Source organism: Lineus longissimus, chromosome 14, assembly GCF_910592395.1.
Source record: "Lineus longissimus chromosome 14, tnLinLong1.2, whole genome shotgun sequence".
NCBI lineage: Eukaryota > Metazoa > Nemertea > Pilidiophora > Heteronemertea > Lineidae > Lineus > Lineus longissimus.
The window spans coordinates 3,812,925-3,831,240 of NC_088321.1; the positions used below are offsets into that span (position 1 = coordinate 3,812,925).

General features: G+C 40.2%; 1 protein-coding gene across 10 annotated transcripts in view; it reads left to right on the plus strand.

Moving 5' to 3' along the window:
- The window catches only part of LOC135499121 (uncharacterized), a 99,766-nt gene extending 89,675 nt beyond the window's left edge, over window positions 1-10,091 (plus strand). For 5 of the 10 annotated variants that reach the window (XM_064789787.1, XM_064789783.1, XM_064789786.1 and 2 more), the window contains 6 exons: window positions 549-729; window positions 892-1,207; window positions 1,399-1,899; window positions 2,056-2,248; window positions 2,627-2,869; window positions 3,041-3,243. In XM_064789787.1, the coding sequence (XP_064645857.1) occupies window positions 1,606-1,899; window positions 2,056-2,248; window positions 2,627-2,869; window positions 3,041-3,234 (924 nt within the window). In that variant the 5' untranslated portion in view covers window positions 549-729; window positions 892-1,207; window positions 1,399-1,605 and the 3' untranslated portion in view covers window positions 3,235-3,243. The other 5 variants (XM_064789789.1, XM_064789790.1, XM_064789788.1 and 2 more) reach the window with 5 other exon arrangements.
- The last annotated feature ends 8,225 nt before the right edge of the window (window positions 10,092-18,316 follow it).

The following is an 18,316-nucleotide window of genomic DNA, read 5'->3' on the forward strand; positions in this document are numbered from 1 at the left end:
TCTTCACTTATTAGTCTCAATGTCTGGCGCAAAGCCAGACGTTTTCCATTACGATTTCACTACGATGTTTGACAAGAAGGAGCAGTGCGCGAGATATGCTAATGAGCAGACTTCCCTCGCTTGAGTTTCGGAAGAATGTTCCATATCGCGCTAAGCTGACCACTGCTGACCATGACAGGCGTGCATTGGACTGGTACAGGTTGGAACTGATCATTGAATATGCTGGTGGTGACGCTTTCTGATGAGAAGTTGGTCGTGACTGATGCAGTATCCTTGGACTTGTCCACAGCATCGTTTAATCATTGCTTTTTGAGCTGCCTTGATTCTGTACTTACCCAAATACTGAGACCAAATTAATGCCTGTTGACTGTGCTTTAACAAGAGAGACTGGCGCCATGCCTAGTCTCTCTTAAAGCACAGTCAACAGACACCAACCCCGCAGACTCAGAAACCACAAACGCCCAACCCTTCCTGCTACCTTAATACTTCTGGATTATTGGATTTATGCTGTTGACTAATAAGTACCATTTCCTTTCTTTTCAATGCAGACTGTTAATGAAGCCATTGCCAACTTAAACCAACTGCAACCTGAACAATCAAAGACTAAGAGTGATGATGACTCCAAGTGCTATGATAGTGACCCTCAGATTGATTTCGAGGTGCCTGCCATGCCTGCCCCCGTAGCGCCCAGTCCCAAATTAACAAGCATTCGACTAACTAGGTCTGAAAGTGAGTTTTTTTTCCTTCAATATCCTTAACTGAGTTTTTCTTCAATATCCTAAACTGGGTGTACCCAAGTACTTCCTATGATGCTGTGATGTGCAATGCCACGTGACAAAAATGTTGACATTCATTGGAACCCATTTATCTATTGACCCACTCTTCTTGCAGTTTATGTTGTCAGCATTCCTCCAGCAGAAATGGTTTCGAGGGGACATCAAGTCTGGATGCCATATCGGTCAAATGAAACGCAGACCACTAATTTTCAACCTGACCTCACCCACACTTCAGTGTCGATCATGGAGGTACCAAGTACGCCTGAAACTGCATCTACCCCTCAGCCAAAATACAAGAGGAAGCGTTCTGATTCAGGTAACGATGAGGAGACTGAGCCCTTGGCAAAGCATTCTTTGTCATTTGTGGATGATGAAACCAAGGACCCCTCTTGGAATCCAAATATGTCTTTGGAAAGTGTTGCATCTACTAGGTATGTTTCATAGCACGATGTGCAAGGTTTGCAGTAGGCCTGCATAAGTTGCATTTAAACCTTTGTCATAGAGCAAGAGGAATGTAGTACCTTGTTGGAAAGGGTTTGAGTTTTCATACTAGTAAATGTAAATTATGTCAACAGATCTTTAGTATCTAAAGAGATACTTATTTTTCTTAAATCCATTTCAGTGATGCCAACAATAAGCGAGCATCCTCATCCCTGACCGAGGGCATGTGTGCAGTTTCAGTGTCCAAGCTTTTGGAGCTGTTCCACATCTGCTACAACTGCGGCTCAATGGTGACCATAACACAGTCATGCTTGTCATGTGATGTATCTGGAAATGGCAGAGCCAGGAAATGATTTGAACGGTATATGCTGGTAGCATCGGCCTATCGATGGCAATTCTTGCAGCGGGTGCTTTTCCAAGCAAAGTGATAAGGGTCCTGCAATTCTGGGGCATTCGAAGCATTTCCTCCGGAACATATTTTCGACACCAGTCAAAGTACCTGAACCAGGCAGTACGTAATGTTTGGGAGGAGGAGACCATCCATGCACTGGCAGCTGTAGAGGACGTGGCCAAACTGTCCGGTGATGGAAGGTGCGATTCGCCCGGCCATTGTGCGAAGTATGGCTCTTACAGTTTACATGACACAGAGAGAAACGCCATTGTCATGACACAACTTGTTCAGGTAAAAACTACAATTTGGCTCTCGTTGCTATTATGGCATATCTTTCCAGGAAGCCTGTTTCTGCCATCATTCACTGAGGCAGTATCCTGAAGTCATATTTGTATTACAACAACATTCATATCACTTCAGTTTTTCATGTGTCTCATTATTTTGCAGTCCACTGAGGTTAAGAACTCCTACCACATGGAGCTGGAGGGCCTGTCCCGATGTGTCGATGAAGTGAAATCATACGTCCCACATGTTAAGATAGAATTAACAACTGATGGCCACAAATCAGTGGAGAAGTGGTTGAGAGAGGAACAATCGGACACCATAAGGCATTATTTTGATGTGTGGCATGTTGCTAAAGGTGAGTACCACTATCAGTGCTGTGATATGCACACACTGACTTAGTGTCTCAACAAATATAATCTTGTTTCTCATTTCCCTATTCCGTCGGTTCTTATGTTAACTCTTTTGGATGTGGCATTGAGAAAAGATCAACAAGATTCCAGTCGTCAATCTTTACTTTTAGGTAACTTCGATTAACTTATGAATTTTATAGTATACAGTGCGTCCGGAAAAAAACTACCCACAGAAAAATGATAAAGTATTTGGGGTTTTTTTTTCCGGACGCACTGTATAAGTTATCTCTATCGCAAAATTGTGTCTAGTTCATTTAGTTAAACCATGCGACACTCCTGTCTGTCATCTAGGAAAGTTCATATTATACAATACTATACTTCAGGACTGAGGAAAAGACTCAAGCCCATAACCATGAACAGGCGGTTTCAGCTGGTCAACAAATGGCTGAAAAGTATTATCAATCACTTGTACTGGTGTGCCATGACCAGAAATAACGACCAATCATTGATCTTGGCCAAGTGGAGATCAATAGTGAACCATATAGCTGGCGTCCACACGCACGAAGAAAACGAACTGTTCCCCAAGTGTATCCACAGTCGTATTCCAAGGCAGTGGTTTAAGAAAGGTGAGTATGTGCATGCCCTTACCCTTTACCCCAAAAATGGTTGCTGTATTCATGGAATAAAGCTAGAAATTGTTTTTCCAAACTTATTTGTGTATGAAAACACTTCTGTGTTTGGATTGTTAAATCAATCTGAAGTTACTGTGGTACTCCTCTACGGTTTTTGTCCTCTAGGAACAGAAGAATACGACAAGGTGTGTGCTCTGCTACTCAACAAGAACCTTCTACATTCAATCTCAAAGCTCAGCTCGGATGGCCAGACATCTGGTTTGGAGGGATACCATAGCAGCCTTCTACACTTCGCCCAAAAGATGTACCATTTCGGAGACCTGTATTCATCCACGACCGGAAGTGTTGCAGTCACATAGAGCTTATCAAAATGTCAAGTTGTGGTAAATACATGGCTGGGATGGACCAAAGTGGAATTAATTCTCAATCTGTGGTTGATTCTCAATCTACAGAGTCAGGCCATCACAGAAATATGCTTTTTGATAATATATTTAAGAAAATGTGGTCTCACTGGTCAGTTTAGAACTTATATTTTGACAGGGCCATATCAATGCGTCAGTGACGTTTTGATGGATATGGTGTACGGAAATCATTTTTTCTCTGGCAATCGGTATTGGAATGTTTTTAAACTTTATTATGCTATTGGCAAAGCGTTGTTCTTGACACATATAAAATTTTGTGCAGATTGATTGGTCCAAGGTGTACTTTTTTTACCAACACTTATGAACAACAATGTAGACTTAATGTACACAGGTTTTAATAGAGGGCTCTGGCTTAGTAGTCAAAATGGTTGACCAGGTATGAAAAATTGACACTTGCCATGCTTGCACGCACATTTATCTTATTTTCTCTATTCTGCACGTCCTTTTCATTCCTTTTTCTTGTAGTTGAACCAATATTTATTGCATTACTGTGCATATTAACCCTTTTCAGCCGCAATCATGGATTCAGTCCTTAAAACTGAAAATAAACCAGAACAGCGAACCTGATCTGAAGTCGAATACTAGTGTAAACAGTCTGTGTATTGGACTGGGTATAGTCGTAGTTATGGGGAGACACGGTTTAAACTACCTTGGGATGGGTGCAGCAAAAAGCACAGGGCCCATAGGCTTGCTTATATTGCTTATTATGGTGGCCCCTTGCCTTTTGGACTTTATGTCTCTCACAAATGCCACAATGAATGCGCTGTGTGTCAATGTTGACCACTTGAGTTTAGAAGCGAGGGGTATTAACAACCAGAGGAAGACTTCCCTGGCTGAAAGGAAATGCTTTGGGCACTTAGATAAAAAAGACTGCTTGTTTGAGGTAAATGCAAGGTCAAACTAGTATAATAGTGAGTATAAAGTGAAGCTAGTGATATATTGTTTCTGAGCTGGATGAAATTGCTGTGTGTTGTCGAAACTGGTGGTTGTAATCTCTTGCTAGTCTCTTAGCTCTCTCCTTTAATCCACCCTCCTCTTCTAGTTCTAGGCTGTCCTTATGGTAATCCATGTCTTTAACTGCCCCCCTTCTCTTGGCTTGATAGAAAGCACGCATTCGGATTGTCCTCACAACTCGTCATCTAATCCTAGTTTTTAGCTCGCTTTCCCATTTCTTATAGTACCATTTCCTATTGTCCATTTCTTTCAGACAATTCATTGCTGCTGCTGAAACTCGGGCACCAAGTCTCTTGAGCTTCAGTGGAATGGACTTTCCCCGTGTATTGTTCATGGTGTGGATTGCTGCATGAACACGACTGCGATAGTTTTTAAGGTGAGTCACGTTTTTTGGCGCAATCAAATTCAATTGCCGATTGGCACTCTCACAGGCCTGTGTGTTTGTCGCATGTCATATCTTTTTGGCTCACCTGTGAGCCTTTAGCATCACGCAGTGTCCGTCGGTCGTTGTCGTCGTCGTCGTTAGACATGGGTGGCACTTTTTGTAACCGTTCAAGCCTTTGAACTCTAACTTGGTACACATGTACCCCTAGGTGACCGCTACTCAGAGACCGAATCGCGGCCTCATATGATACACGGTTTTGCCACCAGGGGGCCAGAGGTAAAAAATGGAAAAATTGTGTTTTCTCCCTTATCACCGGTCTGAAAAATTTGAAAAAAATATGGTAGGTACTTCTACCAATGGGACATCGAATATCCTCCGGGTTTTTGATATTACTTACTTTTGAAGCTCACAGAGGTCAAAGTTTGTCGGCAGCAACACGGTTAGTCGGTGGTGGCACGTTTCGTAACCACTTTACCCAGAGATCTCAAACTTGGTACAAATGTACCCCTGGGTGACCCCTACTCAGAGACCGAATCTTGGCGTAATACAATTCACAGTTTGGCCAATAGGAGGCCAACACCACCTGCCTCCGATCATACCAGCCGACTGAAACATGTTATTCTTGGCGACTTCAACATGAATTCAATAGTGGGAGGTGAACATTTCAATGCCAAACTTGAAAAATTCTTTCTCCAGGAATATAACATGAAGCAAACAGTCACTGAAGAAACAACTGACTACCACACCAAATTAGACCTTGTATTTACAAATGCACATCATGTGGACCATACAGGGGTCATTGACAATTGCTGGTCTGACCATAAAGAGATATATACAGCTTTACCAATGTCAGAATCACTGACCCCATAGCCTTCCCTTTGACACAGGTGAGCTCATGGTCCCTGGACCATTTCATTTAGACATGTTTTACTCAACTTCATCTCCAGTATGCTTCTCACTAGAAGCTTGTCAGCATCACTCATGTTGAGGTCCTTGGCTGACAACTCCAAGTTGCCTAGTTTGCATGCACTCCACCAAGAACCTTGGACATCGCATACGGTTATTTCGATTGAACACTGGCTGCAGTCAACGTCGAAACAAGCGATCAGATTGTCCACTATTGTGGCTAAGTTTTCACCAATTTGGTCAGTGTCCCCATGATACTTTTTAAACAGGGTATCGAAAATTGTGGATGCACGGATTGCAATGTCACTGGAGAGACATTTCTTCGCCTCTGCTGCATCAGGTGCCTTCATACCAGCAAACATTCCCTTTGAAAATTGGGCTCTCATGCCTTTATGAAATTGGGCTTGACCCAAATGATATGTATCCAACATCCTTTCTTGTGATCAGATTGTCCACTATTGTGGCTAAGTTTTCACCAATTTGGTCAGTGTCCCCATGATACTTTTTAAACAGGGTATCGAAAATTGTGGATGCACGGATTGCAATGTCACTGGAGAGACATTTCTTCGCCTCTGCTGCATCAGGTGCCTTCATACCAGCAAACATTCCCTTTGAAAATTGGGCTCTCATGCCTTTATGAAATTGGGCTTGACCCAAATGATATGTATCCAACATCCTTTCTACTTTAAAGGCCTTCCCAAGAAAGGTGCTGAAAGCATCCTCCATGCCGGCACTACATCTACCGTCACCGTCGGTTGTACAGCAATGAACAAGTAAGTGATTAGCTGCCAACTCTAAGCCAACCATATTACCAATGTCATATTCCCTGAGAACTTGATAATCTGGAAGATTCGCCTTGCATCCATCATGTGCTTCATCTGTGCCACACTTTGGTTGGAACCCTCTTCCTAAAAGCCATGCACCCTTATAACACAGTTTGTCTAGTATTCCTACTGCAATGATTTTGTGGGACGGTGTCTCATTTTCACGAACTAATCCCACCGCTTGAGTTGCGGTTTGACCGGGCCTACTTCGTCTGGCAATAGTAACACTATTGTAGACTGTATCCATTTGAACACTGACTCCTGATTGATCACATCTCATTCTTTTCACCTCTTTTAGATAATCCTGTTGTCTCTTCAAGTCCTCCTTATTCAGTTCAACAGTTTCCATCCCAACCCTGTTGACGGTGTTTTGTAAACTTGACTTCGACATTGGTGGAACATTTGCTATTGACAGTAATGTCCTAGTCTTTGATTGGCTACCAATTTCCTGAGAAGCCAGTGCCAATGCAACATTTATTTCACCCTGCTTTGCACCATGGCCTTGCTTCTCTATTTCATTATAGAGTTTAGAATAATGCTTCCCACAAGCAAAATTGCAATTTGCACACCTCAGTGTTCAGCGAGCACTAGCACCCTTCTTGATGTCATGTTCTATCTAAAACTTTGGAATGTCACAGTGACCAATAAAGTTAAAATGGAGTTCTGCACACCCATTCAGCATTTCAAGAATTTTAAATTTGCTGGCAATGATGTTAATATCCTCAGTTAGTTTTACATCCGTATTGTCCTTTGCAGCATCCTGTCCCCTCCGGCGAAGTATCTTCAGTGGGCTGACCGTGTTCTCGACCGTCAGTGCATAGATTATCCCATCCGATCGCTCCCGCACAACATTGTTGTAATCCTCATGACTGAAACGAGACCAGCTACCATCGATTTTCTCTGGAGGCATTGTCCTGCTGTAGGGCGAGTGGTAAGAGTGACCAACTTGAAATCCACGACTTGGCTTTTTGCTGAGCTTAGGCATCTTGAGTTGAAGTTTACTCTGTGGAGTCCACATGTAAAGTGACCCCCCCCCCCCCCCCCGAGCATACCTAGTTGAAGCTTGAGGATATTGGGATGGTTCATCATTGTGCTTCTTTGTACTGATGAGTTGCTGAGATAAACAAATATTTTAGCCATAACAAAAGTCTTATCCAAATGAAAAACAAACATGTAGTACACATGTGTCCTTTGGTCTTTCAAGTTTAGAATGCGAGTAAATACGGTTTCTCAGGGTCAAAGGGGTGCACTTTGAATTGGCCACACATGCTCTTTGCTGGCCATGTGAAGTTCAAACTTGATAGGTAGGCAAGTGTGAATCTGAAGTAATCTGGAAATGTGACTTTTTGAAAATTCAGACTCAGTGTTCTTGAGACAATTTCTATAATCCGTTGTCATGGTAACTGCCCAAACTTAGAAACCTGGCCCTGGGACATCCAACATTGACCATATGAACTCAAAAACTCTTTCTTTCTAATAATAAATAATTATGAGACTTATATAGCACTAAATCCAACTGGTTTCAGTCGCTCAAAGTGCTTCACATTACCCCTAGCTATTGGCCTGTACATTCTTAGTTCAAGCTCTACTCTCTGGGAGTATTACAGGTTCGAGCTACAGCTATACAGCGCTCAGGACTAACATTCATAGCGTGCCAACTCTGCCAGCTAGGTACACATTTACTCCTGGGTGGAGAGAAGCAAGTAGGGTTAAGTGCCTTGCTTAAAGACACAAAGACGAAACAGCAGTGACCCTTCTGAGAATCGACCAACGACCTCCTGATTATGAGACCGGTGCTCTAACCACTACGCCACTGATCTTCCCTATAATGATGTATATATCCTTTATTTCAAACTAACAGTGCTTGGTAGGATTTAATAATTTTTAACAGAAATATTACATGTTCGGTATTTAAGAATTTGCCACGCCCACATCACTTCAACATAGAATTTGAGGCCGGACATAGCAAGAAGATGAACTCGAATAAAAATTTTACAATTCAATATAATTCAAAAGTTCCTTTTGCACAGTAATGTGGCCATCTAGGGGAATCTGAAAACAGCAGAACATTTGACCTGGGGCCAACATTGGTTCTCTAGTACTATTGGAAACATGGCAGCATTCTTGCGGGAGACTTAAATGTAGACAGATTTTGTCTTATTTTCTCGACCCTTCACATTGTTTACACTTCTTTTGCATGTTTTTGAATCAGTTTTAAATGAATTATCATACATTTTAACCCTTAGCAGAGTTGCATTACTCATTCCATGCTATTGAACAGAAATCCAAAAATTGAGACTGATATGTAATGTGTTGTAGGCCTATCCATAGTGTTGTATGTGATATACTTCATGCCTATGAACTGTACTATCAGTTGATTTAGGGCCTTACATGCAGTCAGAATTAGTCATTTTATTTCAGACTCTTCTACTGGTTGCAGTATCCTGCAAGACCTGGGTCCTGTCAGTTCACTTCGCAATCTCTGATTGAGGCACTGATGCATCAGATCACTCTTCAAGGACAAGGCTGTACCGGCACGATATATCCTCATCGGAGAATGTGACCAATTTAACATCTACTATCTGTTGAGGTGGATTCATAACAAAGCATTTGAGCATTTTTTCTCTCTTTTTAATGGATCGACATATTTGTCGGATTTCAACGCATTTACAGAGTATAAGTGCAGACCCTTGCGGCATTGGGCACCAGAGCCAATGATGACATGTGCCAATATATTGTTATTTCTGATTACATGTATAGTCCTTGTATAAAACAAACAGTGCTCCATAGTATTAAGTCATATTTGACAAAATTATTAGCTCTTAAGTTTGGTTTAGCTTCAGAATTAAAAGGTGGGCGTGGCACATTCAGATATAGCTTTGAGTAGATGAACTCCTCAAATTTATTTAGAGGTCAATATTATTTAAAACTTTCTTTAGCAGACTGTTGTGAACTTCTAGGGGAATCGGGAAATGGCAGAAATTCTGACCTGGGGTCAAAACTGGCTCTCTACTAGGGCAGAGACATGTATTCATCCACAGGCGGAAGTTTGGCACTGACAGTCATAGTCCGTACTGAACTGTGAAGCTGTGGTAAATACATGACTGTGATGGGTGAAAGTGGATTTATTCTTCAATCTTTGGTGGATTCTTAATCTACAGAGCCAGGCCATAACAGGGATATAATTTTTGATAATTAATTTAAGGAAATATTGTGTCAGTGGCCAGTTTAGAACTTGTATTCTAATAGGCCCAGTCCGCAAGTGACGATTTGATGGCAATCCTGTACACAAATCAATTTTTCTCAGGCAATCGATATTGGAATGTTTTGAAATTTTACTATTATTTTGATAAAAGCCTCTTCATAACACATATAAAATTTGGTGGGAATTAAAGCACCCTTGGTGTACTTTTTTCACCAACCTATGTTCATTAAAATGTACCACATAATGTACACGCTGGCTAATAGAGGTCTCTGGACTGCAAAAAAATTTTTGCGTCTCAGTAGTTAAATTGATTCATAGATACAGTAGTTGTCAGGTTCATAATAATGTTCAGTTATGGATAATTTGATTCTTTTCTGGTATTTTGATTGTGTACAACTCAAAATTTAGCAAGGGGGGATTTGCTGTGTATTCTACTCCTTGTAATTCGCGCCTTACGTTGGTGGCGCCGTCTGTGTTAAGTTCAATAAACCTCGTTGTAGTTTCGGTATTGAGAATGGAACATTGTCTTTGTGTTCTTCCTTCTCATGGTGCTATTTAGGACCCACATATATAGTAAACCGAGTCTCTGTTGAACTTTGATCTAAAGGCCTCCAACCACTGCATGACAGAAGTCATTTTGTGGCTTGTTATCAAAAAAAAATTTGCAATGTAGATTTTGTGATCTTTGGGGGGTGCAAGAATGTATTTTCAACGTCAAGTCCCCTCTGTACCACGATAGGAACGAAAAGAGGAAAAAGATAGCCGAAATCGCTACTGAATTGGACGTCACCGGTAAGGTTCACATTGGTAATGTTGGAAAAATGCCCCGACCAATTTCAATACACGTTTACCCAAGAAATAAATGAACAAAATTTTACTATCCAGTTTAATATTATTTGCTTGGAAGACAATACAAGAAAATTGGATGTAAACCCTGTGATTTTAACGTAATTCATCCACTACTTATGAATCCATGTTGGTCGTTTAAATTTGAATGAGGACAGAGCAAATCGCACGTGGACCCATTTCCCTTTGCCTGGTACACAGGCTACAGGCAAAGATTCTGTGGCAAAGTGTGAAATGTCATTCATGTTGATTATACTTGAGTGCTTGTACTGTTTTAATACCCGCCGTTGTTTATGTTAACAGCAGATGACGCAATCAAGAAAATCGCATTCGTCTGGTTCGTCTTCACCGAATGATGATAAATGAGAGACAGACATACCGATGCGACCAGTTCGGTGTCTGCCATGGTTATGAAATGTGACGTCGGTGTAGAAGAGTTTTGGTCATTGTTGACGTGGAATGTCATGAATGTGTAGTGACAAGTCAACAACTGTGGAAAGTCACAAAAATATTTGTGGCAAATGGTGATTTCTGTGGCCTGTCGGGATCATTTTGTAGCAAATGTGTGCTACATTATTGACTATTGTCGAGTGTCACCTGGAAACATATGTTGCAGGTGCGTTTTGGACGTCCACATGTCTATCAGTGTGTGGAGAAATTTCGACTCCTGTGGAATGTCACCAGAATGTCTTCTGTCGAAGGTGACTTTTGTAGCAGCTGATTTCTACTTTTGTCATGTAGTGTATGAAGGCCTTTAGACCGTATTTGCGTCGTTAAGCGATTCTGAGACTATAAAAGAGGTCTCTATTGAACATTGAACTTCAAGCAATCAGTAATTGTGGTCATGTCGCGTTTTGTGCTCTGTGATGTGTCGTTATTTGTCACATCTTAAAAACAATTTCGCAAAAGTCTCTATTGAACTTTGAACTTCAAGCAATCAGTAACTGTGGTCATGTCTACCGAATCAGGATCTTTCGATTTACCACTAAATGATGTGATGTGACGATCATCTTTATTGTACCTAAATCATTGCTCTCCGTTTTCTGTTGAGATACCATGTTTGCGGTTCCATATAGTGTTCAACTCATTGCCCTTTCAAAAATTTTGCTACAATTGGACTCAAAGTACTGAACTGTGGACTTCACTGACACATACGATCATCGATTGTACAAAGGAAACAGCAGCCACTTTGTTGTAAATGAGATGCTTCTTGACCGCCGACTTGGCTGATAGTTATAACGACATCATTGGAGACTAAATCTTATTCCTGAGCATAATCGGCGTTCATCATAGAGACAAGGGAGCCGCTATCAAATAGAATAGTAACAGTTTTGGAAGTTTCCGTTACGTACACGGCATAGGTTTGAATTGAATAGTGGTCAAAAAGAGCCCTCTGCAAGAGATGATGATGGCTATAAGCACAAGACCAAAAGAACAATCAGCTGAGTTCTGTCGAGAATTCGAAATATCATGACATATTTGAGATGACGTAACTTGACCACTAGCCGTGATTGTCACATTCACTGAGTATTTTGCATAAATAGGCTCTACACGACGAATGTCTGCTCCCGCCACACGATGAATCATGATCTCACTTTTTATCCAGCCAGAGCATAAGAGTGTCATAGGTTTACTTGCATCGATGCACATTGTTATTTCATCAGAACCATTTGTAACTGATCGATCCAACTGGCATGGCCTTCGCTATCAATTTGGTCGAAATCAAGAACCATGAATTACTATCTTCGAACTTGAACACACTTTGAAAGGCCACTTTAAACCTACCTCCACAGCTTCAGTCACCGCCGAAATGGGGGACGATCCCCAAAAAGTATTAATGCGAGACAATGTTGATTTAGTACGAGCAGCTGTCCTTTCTTTCCCAGTTAAGTCATGTTCAACAAATTCGAACAATGATCCAGACACTATAAAAACGTTCGAACCGTATCCTGTCGAAACGATCAATTTAGTTTTTATTGTTCGTTCATTAAGACGTACTTAGTGACGAGGTCGATTGACGTTTTGACTGACTTGTACCAACGTCTCTTGTTTGTTCCCTACGGGTTCGTCTTGAGCTGAGCCGTATTTCTAATGACGTTTGTCTCCTATGGAGACAGCGACCACGGTGTCCCAGCAAATCGATGGGCTGTACTCATGAAACGATGGTTTAGTTTGGATCATGTGTATTAATGAAATGCATTGAGCACCGAATTAAAATTCGTTCGTTTTAAGGTTTGCTCACTAAATGTGAATATCAGATAGTCTAGATCTGCTGACGCAAAATTGGATATATGAAAATTCTGATGAGGGTTCGAGCGAACCGAAATTGATCGTGGAATATGTATATAGTGTAAATAAACGTCTACATCATGAAGATGTTAGCAACTTTCATTGCGTATATATGGTTGTAACGCTATATGAAAATTCGTTCCTATCATGATTATAATGAGATTATAATACTGTCAAACGACTGATTATTTCGAGATAACATGTTAAAAAAATGTGTCAAACATTATATTACACGGATTACCTGTCCCACTTACACATTTTTAAGGTTACGTACCTGAATTAAACCAATCAGCTCGCGGTTTCATTTTGAAATCAATGCCTGGTTTCACCATACCAGTTGAATGGTATTATTTTACATTTGAAATATAATACTAGTAGTTCTTCTTAACTTGAGAATTTGGTGTGTTGAAAATATTTCAGTCTAAGTTGCTTACTTAATGTGGTTCGGGGGCTTAGATTAACCCGTTGTGGTCAAAAAGCTGATTTGCGAGTTAAAAATGAATAAATGGCTTGACGTTCATTTCGAGTGCGTAACCTTTATCAGTGTTGTGTGACATAGCTTTTCGACAACGCGGCCACTAAATAACGACGAGGAATGGTACTTCATCTTAAGTTATTTTCCAGAAATCAACTGGCATATATTATTCCGAACATAACTCTTGAGCCTAATACTTGCAGGGCAGAAAAAACCTCACCCAGGGCATAAATCCATGGAATATTTGACAGGTCATGACCATGATCATTTCAGGGTTTGGGGTCTGACGTTTTTTGGGTCGTTTTGTTTTTAATTCAACCGTCCAGTCACGTTTCCGGGCTTGGTGGGTTGACCTCTTGATTACAACCGACCACAATACAATGTAGTCGTTTGCTATTTGACAAACCATTATACCACCGACAGCGAATTCGGTCACTATGGTATGAATCCTTATACATGTTATAAGGTAGGCATAAGCTGTTATTGTTAAAGAGATCCGGTCGTGCGGCTAGCTGAACGTAGTAAAAAGGACTAAATTGGTGGTTACCTCTGACATGTCTTAATGCAGTCCATTGACCGGTGTCAGTAATGTAATGCAACGTTTTGCAATGTTACCGAGATGCCCAGCCAAATTAATCAACTATCTTAGGGGAACTCGAAACTGCTAACATTTCAATTCAAAAACTCTCCATTTTCATAAGCGTTTCTTGAAGGTTTCCTTTATGCGATAGGGCATGTTGCCGAGTGATCTCTGACTTGACCGGCAATGTGCAGATGGCGCCATTGTTTGATTTGTGCGAGATGACTACTGAGCAGATAAACAGGGGAGATGAAGTGTTGAATAGGCAGATAGAGAGGGGGGAAATTTTGACCCAAATAAGAAAATTGAAGCGGAGAAAGGCCAGTGGAGTTGACGGTATTACAAACAAACTTATCATTAACACCGGGGAGTATTTAATAGATTTTTATTATAATTTGTTTAACAGAATTTTGGACAGTGGATGCATACCGACAAATTGGATTAATGGCATTATAAAACCAATCTATAAGAAAAAGGGTGATAGAACAAAGGGTGAGAATTACAGAGGTATTACTTTATTAAGCTGTTTAGGTAAATTGTTCACAGCTATTTTAAATAGCAGGTTAGACGAGTATGTGAATTTACACGAGGTATTAGGTGAAGAACAAACAGGTTTCAGATCAGGTTACTCTACCATGGACAATGTTTTTGTTCTGAAGTGTTTGATTGATTTGTATTTGAGTAAGGGCAAACGCTTATATGTGGTATTTATTGATTTCAAACAAGCTTTCGATAAAATATGGAGGTTAGGACTTCGGCGTAAACTTATTGGAAATGGTATAAACGGTAAAATATTGAATGTCATGGTAAATATGTATGATAAAGCGAAATCGTGTGTTCAGATTAACAATAATAGATCAGATTATTTTCCGTGTTCCATAGGGGTTAGGCAGGGCGAAAATATGTCGCCACTCTTATTTGCGTTATATCTAAACGATTTTGAAATTTTTTTGATCGACCATGGTTTTAATGGTCCTTCTGATTTACATATCAATAGCCGATGTGAGTTTTTAGACAACTTGGAGATTTTTTTGAAGCTGGCAATATTATTGTATGCGGACGATATGATTCTTATGGCAGATGATCCTAACGAGTTACAAAACGCCCTGAACTTATTGCACGATTACTGTGAGGAGTGGCATCTGATCGTAAATATTAAGAAAACCAAGGCAATGATTTTTTTCTCGGGGAAAGCTTAGAGTAAATATACCGGAATTTAGATATAATGGGGGTAGGGTCGAGTTGGTAGACCATTTCACATACTTAGGCGTAACATTCTCATATAATGGAAATTTTACGAGGGCAATAAAAGATAGATATAATAAAGGTATGAAAGCCATGTTTGGTGTACTGAGAGCGTGTAGAAGACTTTCTCTTACGGTCGAATTGAGTCTAGACATATTTGACAAAGTAGTCACACCAGTTTTGCTATACGGTAGTGAGGTGTGGGGTAACCAAAACACCGAGTTGCTGGACCGTGTACAAGTTAAATTTTGCAAATATTTGCTACGATTACCGTTAAGAACTCCTACAGTAATGGTAATGGGAGAACTTGGGCGACACTCTTTGAAGATTCACATAGCCGTGCGAATGTTATCTTTTTGGAACAGACTCAGAATTGGAAAAACAGATAAATGGGCTTATATCTTTTATAACATAACTAGGGAGCATTTAGACAAGGGTTATTTAAACCAAGGCTGGTGTAAAAGTGTGAAAACTGTTCTAGACGGCTGTGGCCTCACTCAAATTTGGTATACTCCCGAGGTTTTGTCCCTACGAGAACTGAAAATTGTAGTTGAACAGATAATGAGAGACCAGTGTGAACAACTATGGAGAAACGAGGTAAATAACGATTTCAGATGTATAATTTATAGAATGTTTAAACAAAACCTGAATATGGAGCCCTATGTTAAAAAATTACCATTATATCAAACGGTCAGTATTTGTAAATTTCGTACTGGATCTATAAAATTCCCAGAAACAGTAACCAGAATGTATAGAAATGAAACTGCAGAAAATATTTGTGGTCTTTGTGACCAGGTTTGTGTAAGAGACGATCTTCATTATTTTATTACGTGTCCGTATTTCCGTCACATGCGAGTAAGGTTGTTTCCAAACTTAAAAGAATTACCTCAGGTTTTTTATCATGAATTTTTCCATCGCATTATGACTAAATGTTCCCGGGTAAACTTAGACAATATTCATAGTTTTTGTAAAGAATTCATCAGCTTGGTCCACCATATGTAAATGTTAAATCATGTAACCTCTTATACCCGAAAGGGTTTTTTGGAGAGAAATAAATTATGTTATGTTATGTTAATTATGTTATGCTAAGCCAGGAAGTGCTGTGTTGCATTACGTCATTGCATGTCAACAGGGCAATTTTGATCGAGTTGTCTGTTTTGTAAATATGAGCTATGCAAATATGAGCATGTGTTTGGAGTTCAGGAGACTCTTTCAAGGGTCCGGAACGATAGACAGGCGTAAATGAAGGACAAACACAAAACTAATCAATCAAAATTGATGAGTGATCACCGGATATTGCAGGAGTGTGAATTTGCATCAACACCGATCGACAAGGCTGTCAATCCCCTCTAGAAAACATATATTTATGGGGGGTTTCACCTAAGACCTAATTATTACAACTTTTTACAATTGAAGCGAAAATCGAAAACTTTCCTTAAAAACGGCCCGGTATTGAGAGCTTTTGACGGAATAATAGTCAACATTTCAATTCCAAAACCGCGTAGGGGAAATTATCAGATTCAAGGCACATCAGAAGTATGGCAGAAACAGCTTCAATACATAATTCATGATATCAGATGACCAACATTCTGCTGATTGCAAGAATAACAGTCCCGCTAAACAGTGAGAGCAAGCAACGTATTAGTTTTTATGAGCTTTAGAAAAACTTTTTTTCAGTCTCAGTCAACACGAATATGCATCTCCGTCGAGGTTCTTCGGGGAAACGGGGAGCATATTTGTTTTGAATGAAAAAAAACCTCTTTCGAAACCTCAAAAACGTTCATTTCAAGAGTACCGACTCCAGTTGGAACAGGTTATGAAATTCACGTCGAGGCGTTTTTTAGCGCCATGGGAAAGCACGACTTTTTTTCAAAAGCGCGAAAATGATTAACTCACTTGACAATTTACTTACGGTTCACCTGTCCAATCTTATACCGTTCTTTGTATTTTTCTAGCTTTGATTTAAATGCAGACAACAACACAGAAGGGACATGACTTTCATTTACTCTAAAAACGGAAGAAACCGGACTGCAAGTGAATTGCGTGGCTCAACCTATCGCACGGTGCACTTTATAAAGCCTTGATTCAGAGTAAGTAAAGTGCAAATTCAAACTACATAAGAACAATATACATAATCAGGTGGAAAAAAATATATGCAAGAATTCAAAGTCGTAATATAAGATAAGTCCATAATTCGCATATCCAGCGAAACAGAGTTTATTTTTTCGGTTTTATGTCCAGAAGTGCAAATCTACCGAATCAAATATTTTCACAACTGAACTTTGATTCCCCTATGTTATGCTCAATATTGATGAATTTTGATCATTTTCAACTGCTCGAGCCTCATCATTGGTATCAAAAATAAATTGCTTCTTTATGCCGCAGAATTAGATCGACAGTCATTTCAGGTTAATCGACGCAGGACAGTCACGTCGCCATTCTTTTACATATCATTTTATCTTTAAGAGTATTGGACTGGACCTGTTGAAACTGATTAGACTTCGGAACATTGTAGAGAGTCATTGCGCTTATTCCCATGCACTTATATTCAGTAGCTTTACCCACTCTATCAAGCTTCAGGAAATGAACGAGATTGCCAGGTACAGTCGTGACAAATTTTCTTGAGAGTTGTACAGTATAGCAAATTTCGGCTTGTGCCTTTTTTTAGTTTAAGACATAATTTTTAAAGGCAAGAGTCATAAGATGCATGTTAAGGACATACACATATATTGTCAAGAATCAATTATTGATATCATCCATATATAAGCATGTGGCCGATATTGAATACGTATAAGTTAGTTACTAACCCGAAGAGTCGGGGACGTTTTTTTGGCCACACCAGGTGTATCACGTGCCAGAAGATTTCTACAGGAAACTATCTCGTTGACTAAGTTACGGTAGTACTTCATGTATTTGTGTTACCCTGCAACCATTGCTAGTGTAGCCAGCACATCCATATTCCTTCAGTATTCATCATTGCTTTGCCAAATGATCAACGGAGTTATTAGGGTAGTATTACCAAGCTGCAAGCTGCCCAGTCACCTCCCAACAAACATGCAGCAAAAGTCATTAAATTTCACAAAGAATGGCAGAAAAAAAATTATGATTGAAACATCACGCTTTTAATTTTCGATTTTAATCTCGCCAGGACCTGTTTGAGCCCTCGGTGCAGAAATCACCTCAGTGCGGTTCTCGCTCTCTGGATTTTTGTCGGCTGATAATAAAGACGTCATCATTTCGGCACTCGTTTTACCCACGACGACGACACTGGCAATGACAGTCGAACTATCAGGCGGACGACGGCTAGCAC